Source organism: Balaenoptera musculus, chromosome 17, assembly GCF_009873245.2.
Source record: "Balaenoptera musculus isolate JJ_BM4_2016_0621 chromosome 17, mBalMus1.pri.v3, whole genome shotgun sequence".
In the NCBI taxonomy this organism is placed as follows: Eukaryota; Metazoa; Chordata; class Mammalia; order Artiodactyla; family Balaenopteridae; genus Balaenoptera; species Balaenoptera musculus.
In genome coordinates this window covers 3,279,220-3,302,814 of record NC_045801.1, presented here as the reverse complement: position 1 = coordinate 3,302,814, position 23,595 = coordinate 3,279,220, and the positions used below count along the sequence as shown (strand labels likewise).

Genomic DNA, 23,595 nt, shown 5'->3' with positions numbered 1-23,595 from the left:
ATCTCATTCAGATTCAACGGAGAAATTAAAACCTTTACAGACAAGCAAAAGCTAAGAGAACTCAGCACCACCAAACCAGCTTTACAACAAATGCTAAAGGAACTTCTCTAGGCAGGAAACACAAGGGAACGAAAAGACCTACAATAACAAACCCAAAACAATTAAGAAAATGGTAATGGGAACATACATATAAATAACTACCTTAAAGGTAAATGGATTAAATGTTCTAGCCAAAAGACATACACTGGCTGAAGGGATACAAAAACAAGACCCATATATATGCTGTCTACAAGAGACCCACTTCAGACCTAGGGACACATACAGACTGAAAGTGAGGGAATGGAAAAAGATATTCCATGCAAATGGAAATCAAAAGAAAGCTGAAGTAGCAATTCTCATATCAGACAAAATAGACTTTAACATAAAGACTATTACAAGAGACAAAGAAGGACACTAACATAATGATCAAGGGATCAATCCAAGAAGAAGATATAACACTTGTAAATATTTATGCACCCAACATAAAAGCACCTCAATACATAAGGCAAATGCTAACAGCCATAAAAGGGGAAATCAACAGTAACACAATCATAGTAGGAGACTTTAACACCCCACTTTCACCAATGGACAGATCATCCAAACTGAAAATATATAAGGAAACACAAGCTTTAAAAGACACATTAAACAAGATGGACTTAATTGATATTTATAGGACATTCCATCCAAAAACAGCAGATTACACTTTCTTCTCAAGTGCTCATGGAATATTCTCCAGGATAGACCATATCTTGGGTCATAAATCAAGCCTTGGTAAATTTAAGAAAATTGAAATCATATCAAGTATCTTTTCCAACCAGAAGACTATGAGATTAGATACCAATTACAGGAAAAAAAACTGTAAAAAAATACAAACACATGGAGGCTAAACAATACACTACTAAATAACCAAGAGATCACTGAAGAAATCAAAGAGGAAATCAAAAAATACCTAGAAACAAATGACAATGAAAATATGACGACCCAAAACCTATGGGATGGAGCAAAAGCAGTTCTAAGAGGGAAGTTTATAGCAACACAATCCTGCCTCAAGAAACAAGAAACATCTCAAATAAACAACCTAACCTTACACCTAAAGCAATTAGAGAAAGAAGAACCAAAAAAAACCCAAAGTTAGCAGAAGGAAAGAAATCATAAAGATCAGATCAGAAATAAATGAAAAAGAAATGAAGGAAACAATAGCAAAGATCAATAAAACTAAAAGCTCATTCTTAGAGTAGATAAACAAAATTGATAAACCATTAGCCAGACTCATCAAGAAAAAAAGGGAGAAGACTCAAATCAACAGAATTAGAAATGAAAAAGGAGAAGTAACAACTGACACTGCAGAAATACAAAGGATCATGAGAGATTACTACAAGCAACTACATGCCAATAAAATGGACAACCTGGAAGAAATGGACACATTCTTAGAAAAGCACAACCTTCCGAGACTGAACCAGGAAGAAACAGAAAATATAAACAGACCAATCACAAACACTGAAATTGAAATTGATTAAAAATCTTCCAACAAACAAAAGCCCAGGACCAGATGGCTTCACAGGCGAATTCTATCAAACATTTAGGGAAGAGCTAATACTATCCTTCTAAAACCATTCCAAAAAATAGCAGAGAGAGAAACACGCCCAAACTCATTCTACGAAGCCACCATCACTCTGATACCAAAACCAGACAAAGATGTCACAAAAAAAGAAAACTACAGGCCAACAACTCTGATGAACATAGATGCAAAACTCCTCCACAAAATACTAGCAAACAGAATCCAACAGCACATTAAAAGGATCATACACCATGATCAAGTGGGGTTTATCCCAGGAATGCAAGGATTCTTCAATATACGCAAATCAATGTGATACACCATGTTAACAACTGAAGGATAAAAACCATATGATCATCTTAACAGATGCAGATAAAGCTTCTGACAAAATTCAACACCCACTTATGATAAAAACTCTCCAGAAAGCAGGCATAGAGAGAACTTACCTCAACTTAATAGAGGCCATATATGACAAACCCACAGCCAACATTGTTCTCAATGGTGAAAAACTGAAACCATTTTCTCTGAGATCAGGAACAAGACAAGGTTGCCCACTCTCACCACTGTTATTCAACATAGTTTTGGAAGTTTAAGCCACAGCAGTCAGAGAAGAAAAAGAAATAAAAGGAATCCAAATCGGAAAAGAAGAAGTAAAGCTGTCACTGTTTGCAGATGACATGATACTATACATAGGGAATCCTAAAGATGCTACCAGAAAACTGCTAGAGCTAATCAATGAATTTGGTAGAGGTCCAGGATACAGAATTAATGCACAGAAATCTCTTGCATTCCTATACACTAATGATGAATAATCTGAAAGAGAAATTAAGGAAACATTCCCATTTACCACTGCAACAAAAAGAATAAAATACCTAGGAATAAACCTACCTAAGGAGACAAAAGACCTGTATGTAGAAAACTATAAGACACTGATGAAAGAAATTAAACATGATACAAACAGATGGAGCGATATACCATGTTCTTGGATTGAAAGAATCAACATTGCGAAAATGACTATACTACCCAAAGCAATCTACAGATTTAGTGCAATCCCTATCAAACTACCACTGGCATTTTTCACAGAACTAGAACAAAAAATTTCACAATTTGTATGGAAACAGAAAAGACCACAAATAGCCAAAGCAATCTTGAGAAAGAAAAAGGGAGCTGAAGGAATCAGGCTCCTGGACTTCAGACTACACTACAAAGCTACAGTAATCAAAACTGTATGGTACTGGCAGAAAAACAGAAATATAGATCAATGGAACAGGATAGAAAGCCCAGAGATAAGCCCACGCACGTATGGTCACCTTATCTTTGATAAAGGAGGCAAAAATAGGGCTTCCCTGGTGGTGCAGTGGTTGGGAATCTGCCTGCCAATGCAGGGGACACGGGTTCGTGCCCTGGTCTGGGAAGATCCCACATGCCGCGGAGCAACTGGGCCCGTGAGCCGCAATTACTGAGCCTGCGCGTCTGGAGCCTGTGCTCTGCAACAAGAGAGGCCGCGATAGTGAGAGGCCCGTGCACTGCGATGAAGAGTGGTCCCCGCTTGCCACAACTGGAGAAAGCCCTCGCACAGAAACGAAGACCCAACACAGCCATAAATAAATAAAAATAAATTTTAAAAAAAAAGGAGGCAAAAATATACAATGGAGAAAAGATAGCCTCTTCAGTAAGTGGTGCTGGGAAAACTAGAAAGCTACATGTAAAAGAATGAAATTAGAACACTTCCTAACACCATACACAAAAATAAACTCAAAATGGATTAAAGACCTAAATGGAAGGCCAGACACTATAAAACTCTTAGAGGAAAACATAGGCAGAACACTCTATGACATAAATCACAGCAAGATCCTTTTTGACCCACCTCCTAGAGAAATGGAAATAAAAACAAAAGTAGAGAAATGGGACCTAATGAAACTTAAAAGCTTTTGCACAGCAAAGGAAACCATAAAGAAGATGAAAAGACAATCCTTAGAATGGGAGAAAATATTTGCAAAAGAAGCAACTGACAAAGGATTAATCTCCAAAATATACAAGCAGCTCATGCAGCTCAGTATCAAAAAAAACAAACAACCCAATCCAAAAATGGGCAGAAGACCTAAATAGACATTTCTCCAAAGAAGATATACAGATTGCCAGCAAACACATGAAAGGATGCTCAACATCACTAATCATTAGAGAAATGCAAATCAAAACTACAATGAGGTAGCACCTCACACCAGTCAGAATGGCCATTATCAAAAAATCTACAAACAATAAATGCTGGAGAGGGTGTGGAGAAAAGGGAACCCTCTTGCACTGCTGGTGGGATGTAAATTGATACAGCCACTATGGAGAACAGTATGGAGGTTCCTTAAAAAACTAAAGATAGAACTACCATATGACCCAGCAATCCCACTACTGGGCATATACCCTGAGAAAACCATAATTCAAGAAGAGTCATGTATCACAATGTTCACTGCAGCTCTTTTTACAATAGCCAGGACATGGAAGCAACCTAAATGTCCATTGACAGATGAATGGATAAAGAAGATGTGGCACATATATACAATGGAATATTACTCAGCCATAAAAAGAAACGAAATTGAGTTATTTGTAGTGAGGTGGATGGACCTAGAGTGTGTCATACAGAGTGAGGTTAAGTCAGAAAGAGAAAAACAAATACCGCATGCTAACACATATATATGGAATCTAAAAAAAAAAATGGTTCTGATGAACCTAAGGGCAGGACAGGAATAAAGACGCAGACGTAGAGAATGGACTCGAAGACACAGGGAGGGGGAAGGGTAAGCTGGGACGAAGTGAGACAGTGTCATTGACATATATACACTACCAAATGTAAAACAGATAGCTAGTGGGAAGTAGCCGCATAGCACAGGGAGATCAGCTCGGTGCTTTATGACCACCTAGAGGGGTGGGATAAGGAGGGTGGGAGGGAGATGCAAGAGGGAGGGAGGGGATATGGGGATATACGTATGCATATAGCTGATTCACTTTATTATACAGCAGAAACTAACACAACACTGTAAAGCAATTATACTCCAATAAAGATGTTAAAGAAAAAGAAAAGCAGACTTGGGTAAATAAATACTATTTTAGAAAAGGACCCATTCAGAATGAGTCTGAATCAACTCAGTTTATCCCAGTATACCTTGCAAATCTTAGACCACTGAGGGTATTACTGAAATCAGCTTGGAAAAGTGAGCTGTTTTCAAGGAGATAAAGTTCGTAAAATTTCTATTAATTAAATTTTTATTTAAGATACTTCTGTAGCCTTTGGCATGAATCGAATGATTTTCTCCTTAAAATCTAACCTACTCAACCACCTAGAGGGGTGGGATAGGGAGGGAGAAAGGGAGACCCAAGAGGGAGGGGATATGGGGATATATGTATACGTATAGCTGATTCACTTTGTGATACAGCAGAAACTAACACACCATTGTAAAGCAATTATACTTTAATAAAGATGTTTAAAAAAAAAATCTAACCTACTCACTAGGCAGCATTTTTGCGTCTATGGCCATTATTCTGTCTGAGGCTTATTTTATTTTTATGTAAAAACTTTTCTGCAGGGCTTCCCTGGTGGTGCAGTGGTTGAGAATCTGCCTGCCAATGCAGGGGACACGGGTTCGAGCCCTGGTCTGGGAGGATCCCACATGCCGCGGAGCGACTAGGCCAGTGAGCCACAACTACTGAGCCTGCGCATCTGGAGCCTGTGCTCCGCAACAAGAGAGGCCGCGATAGTGAGACGCCCACGCACCGCGATGAAGAGTGGCTCCCGCTTGCCACAAATGGAGAAAGCCCTCGCACAGAAACGAAGACCCAACACAGCCATAAATAAATAAATAAATAAATAAAAATGAATATTAAAAAACTTTTCTGCAATTAAAACTATTTTTCTAAAACAAAACAAAAAACAAAAAACAGTACAGGCCAAACAATAAGAGATGTAAAAGAAATAAACAAATGAACATTAGAAATTAAAAAGAAGGAAGGGAAGGAGGGAGGGAGGGAGGGAGGGAGGAAGGAAGGAAGGAAGGAAGGAAGGAGGGAGGGAGGGAGGGAGGGAAGTCTGAACCAGGACAGGGATGGCGGAAGGGGGAGGAGGAATCCCATGGGAGAAAAGCTCAAGCATTAGAACGGATATGGAATACATCCAAGCAATTCACAGGATATAGGAGAAGGAGGACAATTAGAGGATGACTCCAAAAGCTTCAAGCCTCCACGAGTAAGAAAACAGTAACACCCTCAAGGGAAAGAATTAATTCAACTGAGGGTCCTTGGCCATTCAAAGGACACATCCCGCCTTCATTTGGAAATTGAAGCTCAGAAGTCAGGACTGGATGTATAACTGTGTGAAATCAAGGGCAAATTTTTATTTTGAATACAAGTACATATTGAATACACCAAGAGCTTAACTCTTAAATCCCCGCCACAAATCTTCACAGAATTCTTTAAATGTACACCCTCATTGACCCACTTTGTAATTTCTAGTTTTTAATAACCTTGTTTTTCATAACTCAGATAATTACCTTCGGGGTAACATTAATTTCATAATTTTTTAAGCCAAAGTTTCTTTTCCAGCTGTTCCGGTTTCTTCCCCAAGGAGAAGTATGTGCATGAAATAAATGCACTTCCGTATCACAGCATTTAAACTAAAAAAAAAAAAAACCTTTTTGATTTTATGACATAATGATCCCAAGTTACAACGTAACAAAAGATTTCCTTTTGCAGATACTCCTAACGTTTGCAGCTGCAGCTGCAGTGCAGCGAGGCTCCTGGTCCCAGGCTCCTCCAGCTGCCCACTGTCTGCTCTGCAGCAGGTGAGAGCTGACGTGGAACTGCAGGCAGAGAACGGCAAAGTGAGAAAAAGGAGCGCTGGCAGTGTTCGGAAAATGCATCACTTCTCGGATTTCCTGCCCTCCCTCGGCTCCAGAGTCTGAGGGTCCATCCCATCAGGATGAAACCCCCAGGAGAGCACCTTTCCCAGGCCAAGGCTCAATCTACTCTGACACTGACAATGGCAAATTTCTAATGCATTTTCTTTGGGCTGAGCAGCAAAGTAATGAGCTGGCGATAAAATGAAGAAACTGAATAAATTAAATCTAACATTTTCTATCTCCTCCAAACTTTGCCTTTCAAAGAAATGACAACTGTATCTAAGTTGGTAGATAACCCTGGTACAAGAGACAAACCAGAAGTGTGATGTCGGATGTCCCTTGATGCAACCTTTGGCGGGTTTGGCCCCTTGTCACAGTGCAGGGCAACAAGATCAACCGTCAACGCGTGCACTCAGGCAACAGAAGGTAATCGAGGCCAGCGGCGGACGAGAGCATGGACTCCAGAGCCAGATGGCCAGGGTCCAAGTCCCAGGTCCTCCAAATACCACACAGCAGACCTTAGGCATTCTAGCTAATTTCCTTATGCATCAATTGCCTCACTGTAAAATAAGCCTAAGAACAGTAGCTACCCGTTTGGGGCAATTGTGAGGATTAGGGCAATTCACCCCTGTAAGGGTACAGAGTACACAAAGTGCACACCAACGACTATCACACACTCTCAGGACCCAGAAACCCTTGTTAAGGCAAAGCCTGGTCATGTGTCTGCACCTTGAAGGTGCTGAAACTGAGGAAAGATATAAGAGGCAGACACTCTATAAAAACAAATACTGGCTGGGCAAGTGAGAAAATGAATTAATCTAGCTTTGGAAGTCCAGGGTTGTGACATATGAGCACCAGCTCAAATGCGAAGATGAGGACTCTTCCATCTGGAAAGCAGAGCTCAGAGCTCAGCCTGAGGATCAGGCCATCAGAGACGTGGGAACACGTAAGAGAGGAGGGCGCGTGGATTGGAGCCTCACACGCCTGCATCTGAACCTCCCTCTGCCCCGCCCCCCGCTGGACAGGTGTGTGCCCGTGACACCCGCCTCCCCCCCCACCCCGCCCCGCCCCGCCCCGGGCCTGCTTCCTCAGCAGCACAGGGGCTGCTTGGGTCCCAGGAGGGGCTGTGAGCACGAGGCACACGGTCATCAGCCAACATGCAGGGCGCCGCTGGTGATGCTGTTAACTTGTCTCGCTAGAGTCTAAAACAGCAGAACAAAGCGGGCTTGAGATAAGCAATAAGGAAGGAGTCAGCACTAACTGCCTTCCTGTAATGCCAGGTGCTCTGCTGGGTATGGAGTGTGGCTCATTCCATCACTGAATCACCCCCACTTCAGAGATGACCAAAGTCAGTCTTAGGGCAGGTGAGGAGCTACTCCTGCTCGTGCCGCCCCCTCTGCTGCCACGCCGGCCCCATCCGTCTTCGCTCCCCGAGTGGGAAAGCCCAGCCACGCTGAGCATCCCTCCCCCGCGCAGCCTTCGGCATCTTAAGTTTCCCGACTGGGGACTGCACCCGGGCCACGGCAGTGAAAGCGCCGAGTCCTAACCACTGGACCGCCAGGGGATTCCCTCTATGTCGTTGTTTTATTTCCTCTAAATCCATCTACAGCCACATCAAACACCACCCTTCTCCCCACACCCACAGATCTGTCCCTTCTCCCACTGTTGGGGTTATTCATGCAGAGAGCAGAGCCTTGAAATCAGGAGAAACAGGCCCCTGGACCTCTGTACCTTCCCTAGTGCCACTAAAATTACCCCCCTACGTGCATAAAACATGACTGATATGTCAAGAGAGCCGTGGACACAGTGACAGTCAGAGAGGAACACAGACTCGCCGACGTGCAGGGGCCACAGTCGGCCAGGGTCGGCCATCAGCCACCTGAGTCCAGGTGGGCACCATCCAACAGCCCGGCCTCGGCACAGCTTCAAATCGCCTACGTAACGCAGACCCCTGGGGATGTTCACAAGTAGAAAAAGCCAAGGAGCCAGGGGGCTGGCACTCTGTTCCCTGGCGTCGGTATTCTGTGGGCTGCATCCAGGGTCTCCTCCCTGAAAGCTGGGGGCTATTTGTAGAGGTCATCACCCAGAGAAGAGCTAAACCCTGAACGTCCTACCAAGGGTCTCTGCATTCATTTTGCTAAGGAATATGCCGTTTCTTCCACTAAAATAGTTCTCTGCCACTGAGAGGCTGCTTAATAAATATTAATGTGAATTTATCTCAATCTCTTTTTAAAAATGAGATCCAGAAAAGCCTGAACTGGTGCCTTCTTTTTCTCTCTCAGATCAATGAAGCAGGATACCAGCAGGATGTGATGGCTGCACGGGCCGAACAGCTTGATTCCGTCCACGTGCGACACACGTAAATGAAGCTAACAAATGCGGAGCACAGGTCACAGGGGACGCTGGGGAAGTCTGCAAGTGACTCATTTCAAACGAGCCCATTCCACTTAAATCCCATTGCCGATTCTAAGAGAGAAGTAAGGGTGTAACAGACTGTAAGCTATGTGACCTCTTCGTGGGTCATAAAAATCAGTTTAGTGGGTAGTGAGCTGCATCCCACGGGATGGGATGGGAGGGGATGGGAGGGGAGGGGATGGGATGGGAGGGGAGGTGATGGGATGGGATGGGATGGGAGGGGATGGGATGGAGGGGATGGGATGGGAGGGGAGGGGAGGGGAGGGGAGGGGAGGGGGAGGGGATGGGATGGGTCATCGTCCATGTTACGGGCTAAACTGTGTCTCCCCACCCCCCAAATTCATACTGTTGAAGTCCTAATACCCAGTACCTCAGAATACGACTACATCTGGAGAGACGGCCTTTAAAGAAGTAGTTAAGGTAAAATGAGCTCATATGCGTGGACTCTAATCCAATATGACCGGTGTCCTTACAAGAAAAGGAGATTAAGACACAGCAACACACACACAGAGGGACGACCGCATGAAGACACAGGGAGAAGGTGGTCGTCTGCCAGCCAAGGAGAGGCCTCAGGAAGAACCAGCCCTGCTGACACCTTGATCTTGGACTTCCAGCCTCCAGGACTGGGAGACAATAAATGTCTGTTGCTGAGGCCCCCAAGCTGTGGTATTTTTGTTACGGTGGCCCAAGCTGACCAATAGGGGACACCACACACAGTGAGAATGGGTGTCGTTTCATGAAACGTGTGGTTTTTCACACGCAGTGTACTTCCTACTATGGGCCATGATTGAGAAGTTTGAGAGCCACTGTTGTAAGGGCTCCAGGTCAGCTGTCCTCTCCGGTGCTCAGCAAGTTACTGGAGCATATCTTCAACTCCTCGTTTGAAATGACAGAAAGTATTAATGGATTCAAAATTCTCAATCAATTCTGAGATGCAATACCTAATACAGAGCTAATCTGATAAATGAATATACACGTATGAGTGATCATTCAGTTGAACTGCTCCATTTTTTACCAAAGAGGAAGGTGAAGGCCAGGGATCAGAGGGGTGACTGGCCCGAGGTCACACCTGGGAAATCCGACCACCCTCCCCACTCCTCGTGCTGATTCCTGTCCGGAAATCTACGCCAAACCCACGGTCCTGGTCCAGGTAGTCTGCACACCCTTTCCCAGTTGCTTCAAATTTCAGACTCAATACTTCCATGTGAAAACCGTACTGTTCCGTTTTGGCTTGAATTTAATACTCAGAAATTCCTCTTCTCTTACTCTGACATATTCCAGATACAGAGAAACCTACATTTTAATCATTCAAGTCATCCTTAGCAATAAATAAGTACCTGTCAAGATAACCATTTTTTAGAGAAAATTGGTCAAAGATTAGAGTCAGACACAGCCAAAAGGTTCCCCCCATCTGTTCCCATCTAACTATGAAAATCCTGCAGAGAAACTCTCTTTTTATAACTTTAACAGGTTACTCTGCTGCTAAAACTTCTGATAACATCCACCAAAAGCTCTTTAAGCTGGAAAGAACTGTATAGCGTTACGGGGAGAAACACCGACTTTCCAAGTAGGTGAAGTAAGGGAAGATGCTAATGTTTATTGAGCTTCTACTATTGCAGGCAGGATGCCAAGTGGCTGCTACACATTATTTCTGATAATCCTCCAGACATTATCAGACATTATCTGCCTAATCTTACAGTTGAAAGCAGGCTTAGTAAAGTAAGTAAGTTGTCAAAGGCTACATTTAATCAGTAGAAGACACAGGAGGCAAACCCAGGTCTGCCTCAATCCAAGGATCATAACCCATACATTTCTCTGCACTGCTCTCCTTGCTGAAACAACGTTGTACTGTCTCCATTCTACACACAGAGCAGCCCAGGCCAGGGACACCGGCATCTTGTCCAAGGCCATTCAACTACCCCATGAATGATACACACATACCATCAAAATAGAAAACTGTACGGTTCTCCAGTTTAAGACCTGCATATGTTGAAACGCTTCAGAAGTCAGAAACAGATCAATATAAACAATAAGAATTACGATGTGTTGAGCATATATTATGCTTCCGGCTCTTTACATACAGCGTCTCAACTCCCTACACCAGCACAGCAAGGCAGACATAATCCTCACTTTCCTGATGAGGAAATAACGCAGAGAAAACAAGCAATTCGATTCAACAAGCACGTACTGAGCCCTTATGAGCCAGACTTTATGCTAGGCTGGGGTTTGGGGGGTAAAAAAAGAGTCTCAATTCCAGCTGTCCAGCCTTCACACATAGATTGCTATGGATAAATATCTGTTTTGGGAACATCACTTTATAGTCTGTGTGGAAGAGAGATGAGAAAGGACAACCTGAGAGACAAGGTGCGTCCTTAGAATGTGTCGCCGTATCCTGGACCAGAAACGGCAGCCTGCCCGAGAGAGTGGCAGGCTGGCACTTCGTGCAGCAGACGGTGGGCAAGTGAGCAGCAAAGCAGGCCCCACTCCACTGCTGAAAAGCATATACCGTCTAGACCACGGTGTCCCACAAGACTCAATTCTTCGAGAAGGTGCAGAGTGCCCTTTCTGATACCACCCCAGGATGCTCTACTTTGGTTCACCTACAACTTGGCAAATTAGTATTTTCCCATAACTAGCAAACGCAGTTAATATATTTGGGATTTTGACATACTGATAGTTTTTCTTCACCTCATTATTTTACATGTGTGGTTTCTCTACTGAGAATGCATTTTATTAGCAGGTACTTATTATGTTGCCCTACATAGCATTTATCTCTTCAACACACAACTTAAAGGAAGTCAAAAGCTTCCCTTCATTTCTGTTGGGTTTTTGTTCAACCTCTGCTGTCTATTTCTGAACAAACAAAAGGGATTGTGTAAATTGCTACGGAAACAAATTACAGCTCTTTACAGAAGAGCTCCCACCAGGACTCTGCAACGGAACAGTTCATGTGCTCAGCCCTCCTTCGCCTCCACCCAGGTGAAAAATGGAACATATTAACTCAAAACTCCAGAAGAAACCACATATACCATCTGGGGAAAAAACGCAAGGGGGAAAGAGCATGTCAGGGATGGAAAGCAAGAAGCAGAATAACACATATTGCCTTCACGGTATAAAAACTACGGCCTTCAACTTTGGGCAGGGTTCATGCTGTAGCTCTTTATGCTTTGCTATGAGGCCAAAGGACAAAAATTCAAATCTAAGCCTGTATGTTCTTCATAGCGGGAACAAGACACAACACACAGGGCTTTAAACCCAAACCCTGTATATTTTCAAGTTGGTCCATATTATAGGAGACTTTCAATTATTACAGCCATGTTATTTTACCCATAATGTCTGATACCAAAATCTAGTAAAAAATGCACTTATTTTCAATGCCATTTTACAATTTACTGAAATTCAAAAAAATGTTTAGAACAGATATTTTAAAACCCAGGATTATAAAAGATGGCCAGAAAAGTAATTTTAATTCACAACAGTCTAGAACGACGGTAAGTGAAAGGGCAGGGGGGTGGGGGACGTGGAGGAGGTGTGTCCATCTGTCCGGTCCGTCCTGCGCCCGATGCTGTACCACCGTGTCACCACCTCCACGCCCTCATATGTGGCTGTCGGGCCGACACACAGGGCATCAGCAAGCTCAGATTCCATGTCGGCCTCAGGGTCCTTCTTTCCAGTAAAAACGTTACACTACATCTCTAACTAAATGTGACATAAGTTACATCGCTTTACATGAGTTTTCATACGAATAACTGTAAAATCCATAAGAAATCTCACTGGCCCACAAGTCACGAATCTGCTACCCACGAGCAGGGGCACTAAAGAAGGCAGAAACTCCTCTGAGGGCAGCCAGGGCAGCAACGGTAACTCTATGCATTTTACTCCGAACCCAACGAATGGTGGCTACGGAGGGGAAAGAAGGGAGGCTGCTTTCCAGAAAGAGGCAAAGACCCTGAAATGGCCCCAGTGAAAAACTCCCCACCAACAACCTGTTCTTATCAAAGCCCGTCTCTCAGCCCACGGAACACACCTCCTGCACTGGCCTCCCGGGGTCCTTGTGAAATGCAAGCTCCTGGGTCCAGGGTGGGGCTCTGGAACTGGGCCTGTAAATTCTGAGTTAACTGTTGGCTGAGCGTTACTTTCTTTCAAAATGTATTTCCCCCAGGGCTAAGCCTTATTTGAACCAAATAACCAAATCCACACCCAGCTGAGTAATGGGGGCGGAGGTGGTTTCAGACTGCACCTCTAAGGGCAGAGGTGGGGAGAAGGGGCCGTATGGGGATGTTTGGGAGGTAAAACCTGGAGGACTGCCTGATGAGGACTTAGATATGGGGTCTGATGGGGGGAAAGGGGATCAAGACTGACTTCACCGTTTGTGGTCTGAGCAACTGGACGGAGAGTGGTGCCACGTGCTGAGATGGGGCAGGGAAGGATGGGAAGGCAGTCAGGCGTTCAGGTCTGGAGCTCCGTATAAGAAATAAATGCAAGAGCCATGCGTGCAGAGAGTTCTTGGAGCCTTGGGCCTGTGAGTTTACCAGGAGGAAACATAGGCGGAGAAGATAAGGACGGTGTTGACTGGACCCTCCATGTGGATGGCGAAGCCACCAGGACACAGACAGTGGCAGCGCTGCCGGACAGGGTGAGCCAGGAGCGGGGAGAAGTGACCAGAGCGCGTCAGTGACCACAGCCAAAGGAGAAGCACACCTGCTGTACGGAGCTGGGGTTTCGAAGGAGGACTGCCTGGAAGTAGCAATAGGGAAGGACTTCTCTGCCATCTCTAGGCCCCGAGGCACTTGGGGCACAGGAGGAAAAAACAGCAGCATCTTGAGGGGTGGCCAGGGAAGCAGTGCCTACAGGAATGAGCTGGTCCCCCTCCCCACTGTGGCTCCGTGGGGGCACCACCGCCATTCTGAGCAGGACAGCGCTTTCTGTGCTTTATTTACCTGCGTTACACCTGCATTTAGCGGCCTTGTTCCTTCCTGCGAAACACAAATGACACCTCTTGGTCAAGGTTCTACCAGAAACATTCCCACACATTTGTAAACTCTGTGGTGAAGAGTCACTATCTTAGTACAAGGTTAATGGAACATTCAGGGAAAAAAAGAGGCTGAGATGAAACAGGGGACTTTGCTATGACAGACCATTAGTTCCCGAGGTCACAGCGGAAGGTCATGAGAGCAGGAAGGGATGGGAAACGAGACCTGATTGGAAGTACAGAGGCTAACAGAGAGGAGAGTCTGAAGGCGATGGACGAGCTGCAGGCCTGGACCTCGGGTAAGGTCGAGACACAGAGGCTGAGTGACGAAGGGTGCTCTGGGAGACGAAGGAGGTAGCAGCTGAAGCCCAGGGGCACTGGGCACACCTGGCGGAGGGGCAGACTCAACGGGACAACCCAAAGGGACTCGAAGGGGCTGGGAGTGTAAAGGAAACAAAAGCAGGAAGTGATAATCCTGGCATTTGAACCCAAGGTCTCCCCCCCTCCAAAAATGATGCTCAGAGATAAAAGGTAGATGGTAACGAACATAAATTTACCATTCTACTTAAGGAACTCCCAAAACCTAAAAATCCCTGCAGGTTGTTTTAGGGGAGGGTTAGGGATTGGGGTGGAAGGTAACAAGCTTTGGCTTCTTCCATTTTAGCTGGTTTCTGCGTCCAAAATACCCAACCCAGTTTCTCCAGTTCCTCCCGAAACCCCTCCATCCTCTGTCCCTCCTTCTTTCCTTCCCCTAGATGAAGAAGGAGGTGACGTGTGACAACCGTGCAGATAAGCCTCCCTTTACCCCGCCCACAGGACTGGCACCAAGGGCCTCCTCACCCCACCCAGTCTCTCTTGTTGGCTGCATCTCCCGCCATCCCTGAACCCCACGCTTTGCAGGCATCCTGTTACACTAAACACTGCTCGGCCAAAAGACACACGGGGAGCATTCGGAACTCCTCGCACCTCGCTCCCGCCAGCACGGCTGCCGCAATGCCCCGCCCCACAGCCTTGTCGCCGCTGTCCCTCGGCCTCCAGCTCAGCTCAAAAGTCACCTCTGGTACTGCACGGACCCAGCATCATGTCCAACTCATGGAGATGATCAATAAACACTTTCAGAAAGGAGATAAAGAGAGCTCCCCAATGTTGTCGTTTACTCTCCCTTGTCCCTCATTGTCTGTGCAGTATTCCTAGAACCCTTAAAATACACTTTCAGGAGCCTTAAGGGTCTACTGCAATTGCACTCACAACTCAAAAACCTATCTACTTTACATGTAAAAACCAAAATTTTTAAAGGAATTGGCAATCCTATTTTTTCTTATTCTCTTCACAGTACAATTCACTCTCATTCAAAAAGCATCACGTAATCTCGGATCAACAGTTTTCAAAGAGAGAAGGAAGAAGCGGGGGAGGAAACAGGGAGGAATTATTCCTGTCTAGCCCATCTAAATGTATAACTACGGGCTCATCAAAGAGAAATCAAAACAAAAAGTTGTTCCCGGTACTAAAACAAGAAGTAAAATGTCCACTATGATAGCGAGAAAAGCAAAAATAAAATAGGAGTGCTTTTTCTCAATGGGGATTCATCTCCTGCTTCCTGAAAGGGGGCATGCACTTCAAACCACAAAGTCAAACCTTCACCAGCGTGTGCATTTAGCTAAGCTGAGGCCACACTTCCCAGAAGCCCCTTCCCCGCGTACTCTGAGCCAGCGTGCGTGGGGACCTGGAAGCCACAGGCAACGCCCACCGACACTGCTGGGCCGGGGGGGGGGGAGGCAGCATCCCTCCCCCAGCTCCTCCAGCCCCCCCAGGCCCTCTGCTGCAGCTTCTCCAGCTCCTGGGCCAGGTGGCCGCTCCTCCAGGGGCTCCCATCGTCAAAGCTGGGGGCTGGGAGGTGCTGAGAAACCAGCACGGTTCCCGTCCGTCCCCGTGGGGTGGGGTCCAGCTCAGCCTCGCAAGTTCCCGCTCGTCTGTGCTTCCTTCCCACCCGCCTCCCCTTCCCAACCGCCTCCCCGACTGCCTGCCTGAGGGCTTCAGGATCCGGCAGCACACACAGAAGCAAGTGCTCCGCGTGCTGCGCAGCCAGCCCCCACACTGCGTACAGTCAAATCCCGCTCATAAAGCACGCGTGCGTGTATGTACATGTGTGCGTAACGACAGAGACCCTCTCCTTGATGCAGGCTGCTCTGTGCCCTACTTCTGACTGGGCCCTGTCCTCGCCCCGCCTAGCCCAGCGGTAGCAAGGATCCCACTTAATTAGGTTAGCGAGAGTCCCCCCACCCTTGATACCCGATCACCCTCAACATCTGATCAAGTTCCTCACACCCCCCGCCCTTTGACGTCTAAGTCCTTGGCTTGCCTTCAGCGAGAATCCTGTTAGGCCAACTGTGCCAGAATCCCCCAGCCCGATGTCTCCTCTGAGTAATTTTCTGTCCACTCCCCCCTCCCTTTGCTGTTGGCTCTGAATCCCCACTTGTCCTTGTATTTGGAGGGAGCTCGGTCTCTCTCCCCTACTGCAATAGAGCTGACCCTACTGCAACTGTCTGGAACAGTCTTCCTTGCCATTTTAACAAGTGTCAGGACAATTTCTCTTTAATGGTGTGTGTGTACTACGTATGCATGCGTGCATTTAGAACCCTAACTGAACTGCGGTTTTCACAGCTTTGTCATTGTTTTCAAAGCGGTACTTCTTCCTTTTCCATAAACAAGGTCCTTTGTGCACCAAAGGCTGCCTTGAAACTGTTTCCAAGCTCACTGAGTGTTTTTTTCCTCTGATGAAATACACACATATCACCGTCCCACTGCCAGGGGGCAGTAGCACTGTGCTGAAACGTACCTGCCATCAGCAACTCGAATGGCCACGTGGAAGCAGGCAGTCATTTGGCAGTTAAACGAAAATGTCTCTGTCAAGAGGGGTCAGGGCAAGTGGCTCCCCTTCCCCCATATTAGGAGCTGAGAGGCTAGGGGTCCAGGCTTGTTCTGCCACTGGCTGTGGGGCTGGGACAGGCCGCTTCACTGGGCAGGACCTTGGTGTTCACCCCTGCAATGGGCCTCACTCGGCTGTGGCCTTCTGCAGCCGGGCAGCACGGGAACGCAGGGGTGCCGGGGAGGGACGCCAGGACGCCGTCCTCCGGGCGCCCATTCCCGCTTCACGGATGAGATGGGTCACCTGGCAGGCACTGCCGCGCCCCAAGCAGCAGAAGGTCTGGGCTGAGCCTCATCCCTCAGCCCAAGCACAGCGGCACCTTCTCTTTCATTCATGCAAGCCTTTCCCTAAAAACTCCTTCCCTTCACCTCCCCCTCACCTGTGTCCGCCACACACCTGCTGAATACCTGCTCATTCTCCAGGGCCCATCTCAAGCACCTGTTACCTCCTAATGAAAGCTTTTTCAGCCCTCCCTGGAAGACTCCATCTCTTCTCTCTTCTGGGTTTTCCTTAACCCTAAATCCATACAAGTAAATCATCTGGCCAGAGGCTCTGACAAGGAGTGAGGGGGTGGGTGAGCAGGAGGGATCAATCACCTCATAATTCCTATCAGCCATTCCATATCACTTTTAAAATATGAACAAACGCCATGGTAAAATGTTATTTAAATGCACCTTCAAAACAAGTGTCCTAGCATTGCACTCCAACGTCCCCTCCACAACCCCCCTCCCGGAGTACTTCCTGAGCGGTCACCGATCACTGCCACCATCACTCACTCATTCCATAAATATTTCCGGCACACCTACGACTATTTTAGATGCTACAAAGGTACAGTGAGCCAAGCAGAGTCACTGCTTTCTTAGAAAGCACATTCTAGTTAGGGAGGCCCTAGGGCTCTAGGGATTGGACTACAGTGTGCTTGCTGGGACGGAGAAGACCACACAAGGAAGAGTCCGCTCCACTCCCAGACTCTTCTCCACATGACCCAGGGTGGTTGCCAGCAGTTCCTGGGGCTTCACGTTTCTCCCAGCAGAAAAGAGGAAACCCCTCTCTTCCCAGGCAGCTCGGCCCCTCGTCTCATAACTTAGCCTTGCTGCCCCTGAGGGGCCCGACTCTCCTAGAGGGGGATTTATCAAGAGAGGAAGTGGAGGGTCAGCCATAAAAACTGCCCGCCCTGAAGAAGAGTCAGGACACGACCAGAAGACGCTGTGAGGGCGGGGGTGGGGAGGCCACCTGCACAGACCCACCCCAGAACGGAAGGCGGGAAGGCTGGCCACGTAGAAGGCGGGCCAGAGTGTAGCCGATGTCCTGAGACAAGAAAACACCAAAAAGCAAAAATCCTGACATATTCAGGAAACCAAAGGATGGCCAATGTGTGTCAAATGTAGTGAGCTTCATACTCTATTAAATTCACACATGTTGGTCTGAGCTAATCCTCTGTAATGTTAAATGTATTTCTCAGACTTCCAGCAACAGTTTCAAGTTTCGTATTATGCTAAAGAGATCTATCATAAAATGTTTAAAACAGATTTTCCTGCTACTTTCGGCTTTAGCTCAAAAACAAGTGAAGCACTTTCAGGAGGTGTCTTAACTCTTTCAAACCCGCTGTACACCATCCAGGTATGTTAGGGCACAAGATACATTTCATAGTGTGAGTATCTCTCATAGTAACGGACAGACTTTGGGCAAAGGACTTCATTAGCATCTCAAAGCATGACAGACCTCAGCACAGTGGCCTGATGCTATCTGCCTCCCAAGAAATGAGAAACAAATGAGGCAAGCTACAGGGAGACAATCAGAAGACTGTAAAAGAGTCTCACATAAAAGAGATACAATTAGTAAACAGGCACACAGAACAAATATCCAAACTTGCAACTTACCCAAAAAATACAAATTAAAACAATAAGGCAACATTTTCTACATACTGAATTAGGAGCACTGCTGCCTGAGGTATAATTAGAACAATCCTTTCAGAAGGCAATTTCCAATATGTTTCAACGGCAATAAAAGTGTTCAAAACGGCTGACCCAGTAATCCCTCTCCTGACAAAATCTCTCTCCTGCTCAAAAAGCCAAAGCGCTGAAGAGGCTCACCATAGCATTCCCAGTAACAGCGAAAATAAACCAGAAAAAAGAAAGAACGCAAATGAGAGTATTTATTATTAATGCATTCAACAGGATGTGAGTACTGAAGTGTGCCACTAACCAGCCACAGTGGCTTTAACTAGCCACTAATAGGGCTTCTTTTCAAAGTGATGAATGTTTTAAATTGACTGTCGTTAACAGGTGCACATATCTGTGAATACACTAAAAAACTGAAGGGCACATTTTAAACAGGTGAATTGTGTGGTCTGCGAACTAAATCTCAATCAAGTTACTTTTAAAAAAAGGAAAAGCATTTATTATTAATGCATTCAGCCATATGTGGATGCCAGTACAAGCCACTAGGTGACAGGGACAAGAAAAACAGCAAGTCAGACGGATACCTTCAGAGAGCTTGCAGCCTGAGTGGGGAGCTTGTCAATTAATTGAGCGATCGAAATATAGTGGGTGAAAGTGCTCGATGGGTAAGCACATACTCCAGTGGGAATGTTCCAAAGGAACACAAGGTAGTCTTGAGGGACCAAGAAAGGCTTTGTTGAAAACAACAGAAGTGGTTATCTACACTGAGATGTGAAGGATGAACAAATGTTAGCCAAAAGAAGGAAGGAAAGTGGAAAGGAAGAAGGGATGAGGGAGAGGAAGAGAATGAGAAATCCAGGTGGACACACCACACTTTCTTTATCCATCCATCAGTGAATGGACATTGATGGATGCCGCTTTCACTTTTTGGCTATTATGCGTGATGCCCCCAACATACAAGTTTTTATGTGGGTGTATGTCTTCAAACCTCTTGAGTATACACCTAGGAGTGGAGTTGCAGGATCGTATCGTACTACTGTTTATCGTCCACTTTCCTTCCCAAAATCCCAGGCAACAGAGTCACACAAATCACTGTATCTAACATTCCCCACATAAACCAAACCCTCTTAATGCCACCAGAACTGGAGAAAGTCCTCCTACCTGAAGCTATTCCTTCTGCTGAGTCTGGTCTGGCAAACACCAATTTGTTCTTCAAGGTCAAGGTCACCTCCCTCATGGAACATTACCCAAACCATTCTCCCACCTCTGAAAAGAACTGTCAATTCCCCCACGATGCTCCCATATCCATCATTTACTATGGACTCCTCTGTAGGCTTAACCGTGGCATCCTCCCCACACCCTGTTCTTTTCATGTCAACAGCTGGCCCCAGCAGCCCCGCGAGTACGTGCCTCAGAATGGCCTGTACTCTGGATCCACTGGCAAAGAAGATCTTTAAAGGAGTTTTACTAGCTGAACTTGTGGGCATTTTTGGAGCATATTTTTTGTTTAAAAAGATGAACGCGGGGCTTCCCTGGTGGCGCAGTGGTTGAGAATCTGCCTGCCAATGCAGGGGACACGGGTTCGAGCCCTGGTCTGGGAAGATCCCACATGCCACGGAGCAGCTGGGCCCGTGAGCCACAACTACTGAGCCTGCGCGTCTGGAGCCTGTGCCCCGCAACGGGAGGGGCCGCGATAGTGAAAGGCCCGCGCACCGCGATGAAGAGTGGTCCCCGCACCGCGATGAAGAGTGGCCCCCACTTGCCGCAACTAGAGAAAGCCCTCGCACGAACCGAAGACCCGGCACAGCCAAAAATAAATAAATCAATAAATAAAATTTAAAAAAAAATAAAAATAAAAAAATAAAAAGATGAACGCAAGCCAAGATTTCAGGCAAACAATGAGCAAGAAATTCCCCTTCATCTTGAAAGTTTATTACAAATCCACTGAACACTCTGGAATGTACAGAATCAGAGAGCAAGATCAAGAAAAGTGGCTGAACAGCAAAAATTAGGAAATTGACCATCAATCAAGGTTTGCCCTCTTTCATAGTATCAGACAAGATTAAAATTCCAAAGTTGACATGGATGGATTTTAGAATATTTAAGGTTAAATGTAAATTCTAATTAAGTCAGAGGTTTTGTTCTTTGGACTAACTGTGAAGAAACTGACGGAAGGTTTGTTTATTATGTTATAAATGCAGTTTTGTTTACTACTCAAAATAAAGTGGTTCTTCTTTAAAGAAAAAAAAAAACTCCCCTATAATTCTGAATAGATAAATCTTTCAAAATAGATAAAATAGTAAAACACCTATTTTTAATATTTATTACATTTCTTTTCCATTATAGTTTATTACAAGATATTGAGTATATAGTGCCCTGTGCTATACAGTGGGACATTGTTGTCTAATTTATTCCCCTCTCCTTTCCCTTTTGGTAACCGTAAGTTAGTTTTCTATTGTCTATGAGTCTGTTTCTGTTTTGTAAATAAGTTCATTAATATTTATTACATTTTTAACTCACACATTTAAAATCCCATTATCTAAAAATATATTAACTAGAAATACTGCTTTTATCCATTTTCACTTTACCTGAAACAATATTCAAACTCTACATCAATGTCTCTGGTACTACTAGAGCCACTTTGGAATAAAATTCATCATAAAAAAAACCAAAAAAAAATTGGCCCCAGAACCCATCTTGTGAGTTCCCGCGCACTGGCACACACCAGGGGTGGAGGGGGGGTGGGGGGACCGAGGAGGAGGGGCAGGCAAGAACCCCCAGACTGTGCCGCCTCCATCTGCAAACACCCAGACGGGTTCCCGTTCAAGGAGAAGGCTACTCCTCTCTCCCATATTTCATTTCAATGCGGTGATATTTAGAAATGTTAATTATCAACTCTGTGAATGGTACCATGAGCTCTCCAGGAGAAAGGTCACCCAATCAATTAAAATACTATCATTAAAATAATAACAAACTACCACACAATCTGTAATATCCTAGTTGTACAAATGAGAAAATGAAGCCCAGGAAGAATTTAATTCCTGATCTGAGGTTATGGTAATTAGAGGTTGGGGTGAGTGGAAGGAACCCTTGGTCCTCCTGACTTCAGCCCTCTTCTCAGAAGACTCCAATTAACCAAATACCATCACACACAGGCCCTTATGAGGCAGCGGTTTGTTCAACAGGGTCAAATATCCCAAGTTTCTCTCCTTCTAGACCCAGTGTCTTCGGATCACTAATTAATATGACCTTAAATAACCACCAAGTTCCTTCTCTCCTGGGGCTTCTGCAGGGAAGACAGGCCGACTAAACACGCACCGGCTCTGTCGGTGCAACGTGAGAAGTGCGTGAGGGGAGAGACCGAACAGCAGGAGGACGGGTCCCCTGGGACTTGTGAAAGGCAGCCGAGAGGAAGTGCAGACCCAGGGGAGGTGGCTGACAAGGTGCAGGCAAGGGGTGAGAGCAAAGGCCCTCTGCGGGAAGAAGATGTGTATCTGCGAGAAAAAAGTCCAGGACGAGGCAGGTGAGGCAGGGGGAGGTGGGAGCGGCTCAGGGAAGGCATGTGCTCCCCTCCCTGGGAGCAGCTGCATCAGCCCCTGGGTGCGTGATTACAGAGACCCAGCTCCTCACCACACAGCGCGGCCATCCCAGTGCCAGAGGCCCCGCTGAGGCCTCATCCCCGAGGCCCTGGGCGGCGTCCTCTCCAGACAGTGCCCTCCACAGGAGATAGGGACCTCGCCACGAGAACCTGTACGACCTTTCGGTGAGGGGGCAGAAGGCCGGCCTGCAGGATGATGCAGGACGGCTCCAGGGTCACCCCAGCCCAGGGCTCCCGGGGGCCGCCCAGGCGCCTGCAGATTCTGCACCGAGGCCCAGCTTCCCTCTGCCCAACCAGACCTGCCTCCTCCTCTTCCCCTCAGTGGGTGTCGATCCCAAGAGCACTTCTAATAAACGCCCCGCACATGCGTCACATCCAAGAGTGCTTCCCAGGGGACCCACAGCACAGGCTAACCCAGCGGGAGGGACAGGCGGACAGGGCGCTGGGACAGGGGCAGCGGAGGGTTGATTCCCAAGGGCCTGTGCGGCACCCAGGCAGCAGGACAACACCTGGGGCTCGGGGTGGGGCCTGGGCTGGAGATAAACGGATTGTGACTGAAACCCAAAAAACACGTGACACCCAGGAACTGTGTGAGAAGAGAAGGTGACGGAGGCAAGGACCTAGAAGAAAGTTGCCCTGACGTGTGGGCAAAGATATGCACGATCCCTCAGAAAGTCAAGACAGATGCTGCCCGTGAGGGGAGCAGTGACCAAAAGGGGCACAAAGGCGTTTGGGGTTCTGGTCTTGTGTCCGACCTGGGTGCCGGGTACCACGTGGTCACTTTGTGAAAACTCACTGAGCAGTGTTCTTGTGAATCGTGCACTTCTGCATATAAATGTTACACTTTGACACTTACATTTTATAAAACGTAGGCAAAGGCAAGGGGAGCCCATGCCGGAGGCTGAGAGCAGCGAGAAGGGCCAGTAGTAGTGAGGGGCCCAGGGAGGTGAGGGCATGGAGGATGGGGCGCCGGGGGCACCACCCACCTGATCCTGGGCCGGTGTGGATGGGGGCCAGCACCAAGAGTGCACTCATTCATCTTTCCTGGGAGAAAACTGGAGTTTGAATCCACTCACCTTGATCTGACAAGAAATCCAGCATGGTCTGTAGCAGGAAGGACAAGTGCCTGACAGAGAGAGCAGGGTTCCCCATCCTCCGGGACGCGTAGACCAACTCGTGAAGCAGACGCATCTGGACGGCAGCCCAGCCTCGGTGCGTGCCTGCGACAGAAGACACAGAGCATCAGAGCAGGGCTTCAGGGGGCAGTGGCAGCAGGGCCAACACATGAGCCCTCTGGAGCCATGTC

The 23,595-nt window shown here is 46.6% G+C and overlaps 2 protein-coding genes across 8 annotated transcripts in view; one reads left to right on the top strand and one right to left on the bottom strand.

Moving 5' to 3' along the window:
• TRAPPC9 (trafficking protein particle complex 9) overlaps positions 1-23,595 on the bottom strand; it is a 549,215-nt gene that overhangs the window by 420,872 nt on the left and 104,748 nt on the right. For all 7 annotated transcript variants that reach the window (XM_036830233.1, XM_036830236.1, XM_036830234.1 and 4 more), the window contains one exon: positions 23,366-23,509. In XM_036830233.1, the coding sequence (XP_036686128.1) occupies positions 23,366-23,509 (144 nt within the window). The remainder of the gene's footprint in view (positions 1-23,365; positions 23,510-23,595) is intronic.
• LOC118883424 (protein CEBPZOS-like) lies at positions 20,108-20,741 on the top strand. The gene is made up of 2 exons (XM_036830243.1): positions 20,108-20,217; positions 20,571-20,741. Exons 1-2 carry the CDS (start codon positions 20,108-20,110, stop codon positions 20,701-20,703), a joined length of 243 nt encoding a protein of 80 aa, XP_036686138.1. The 3' UTR covers positions 20,704-20,741.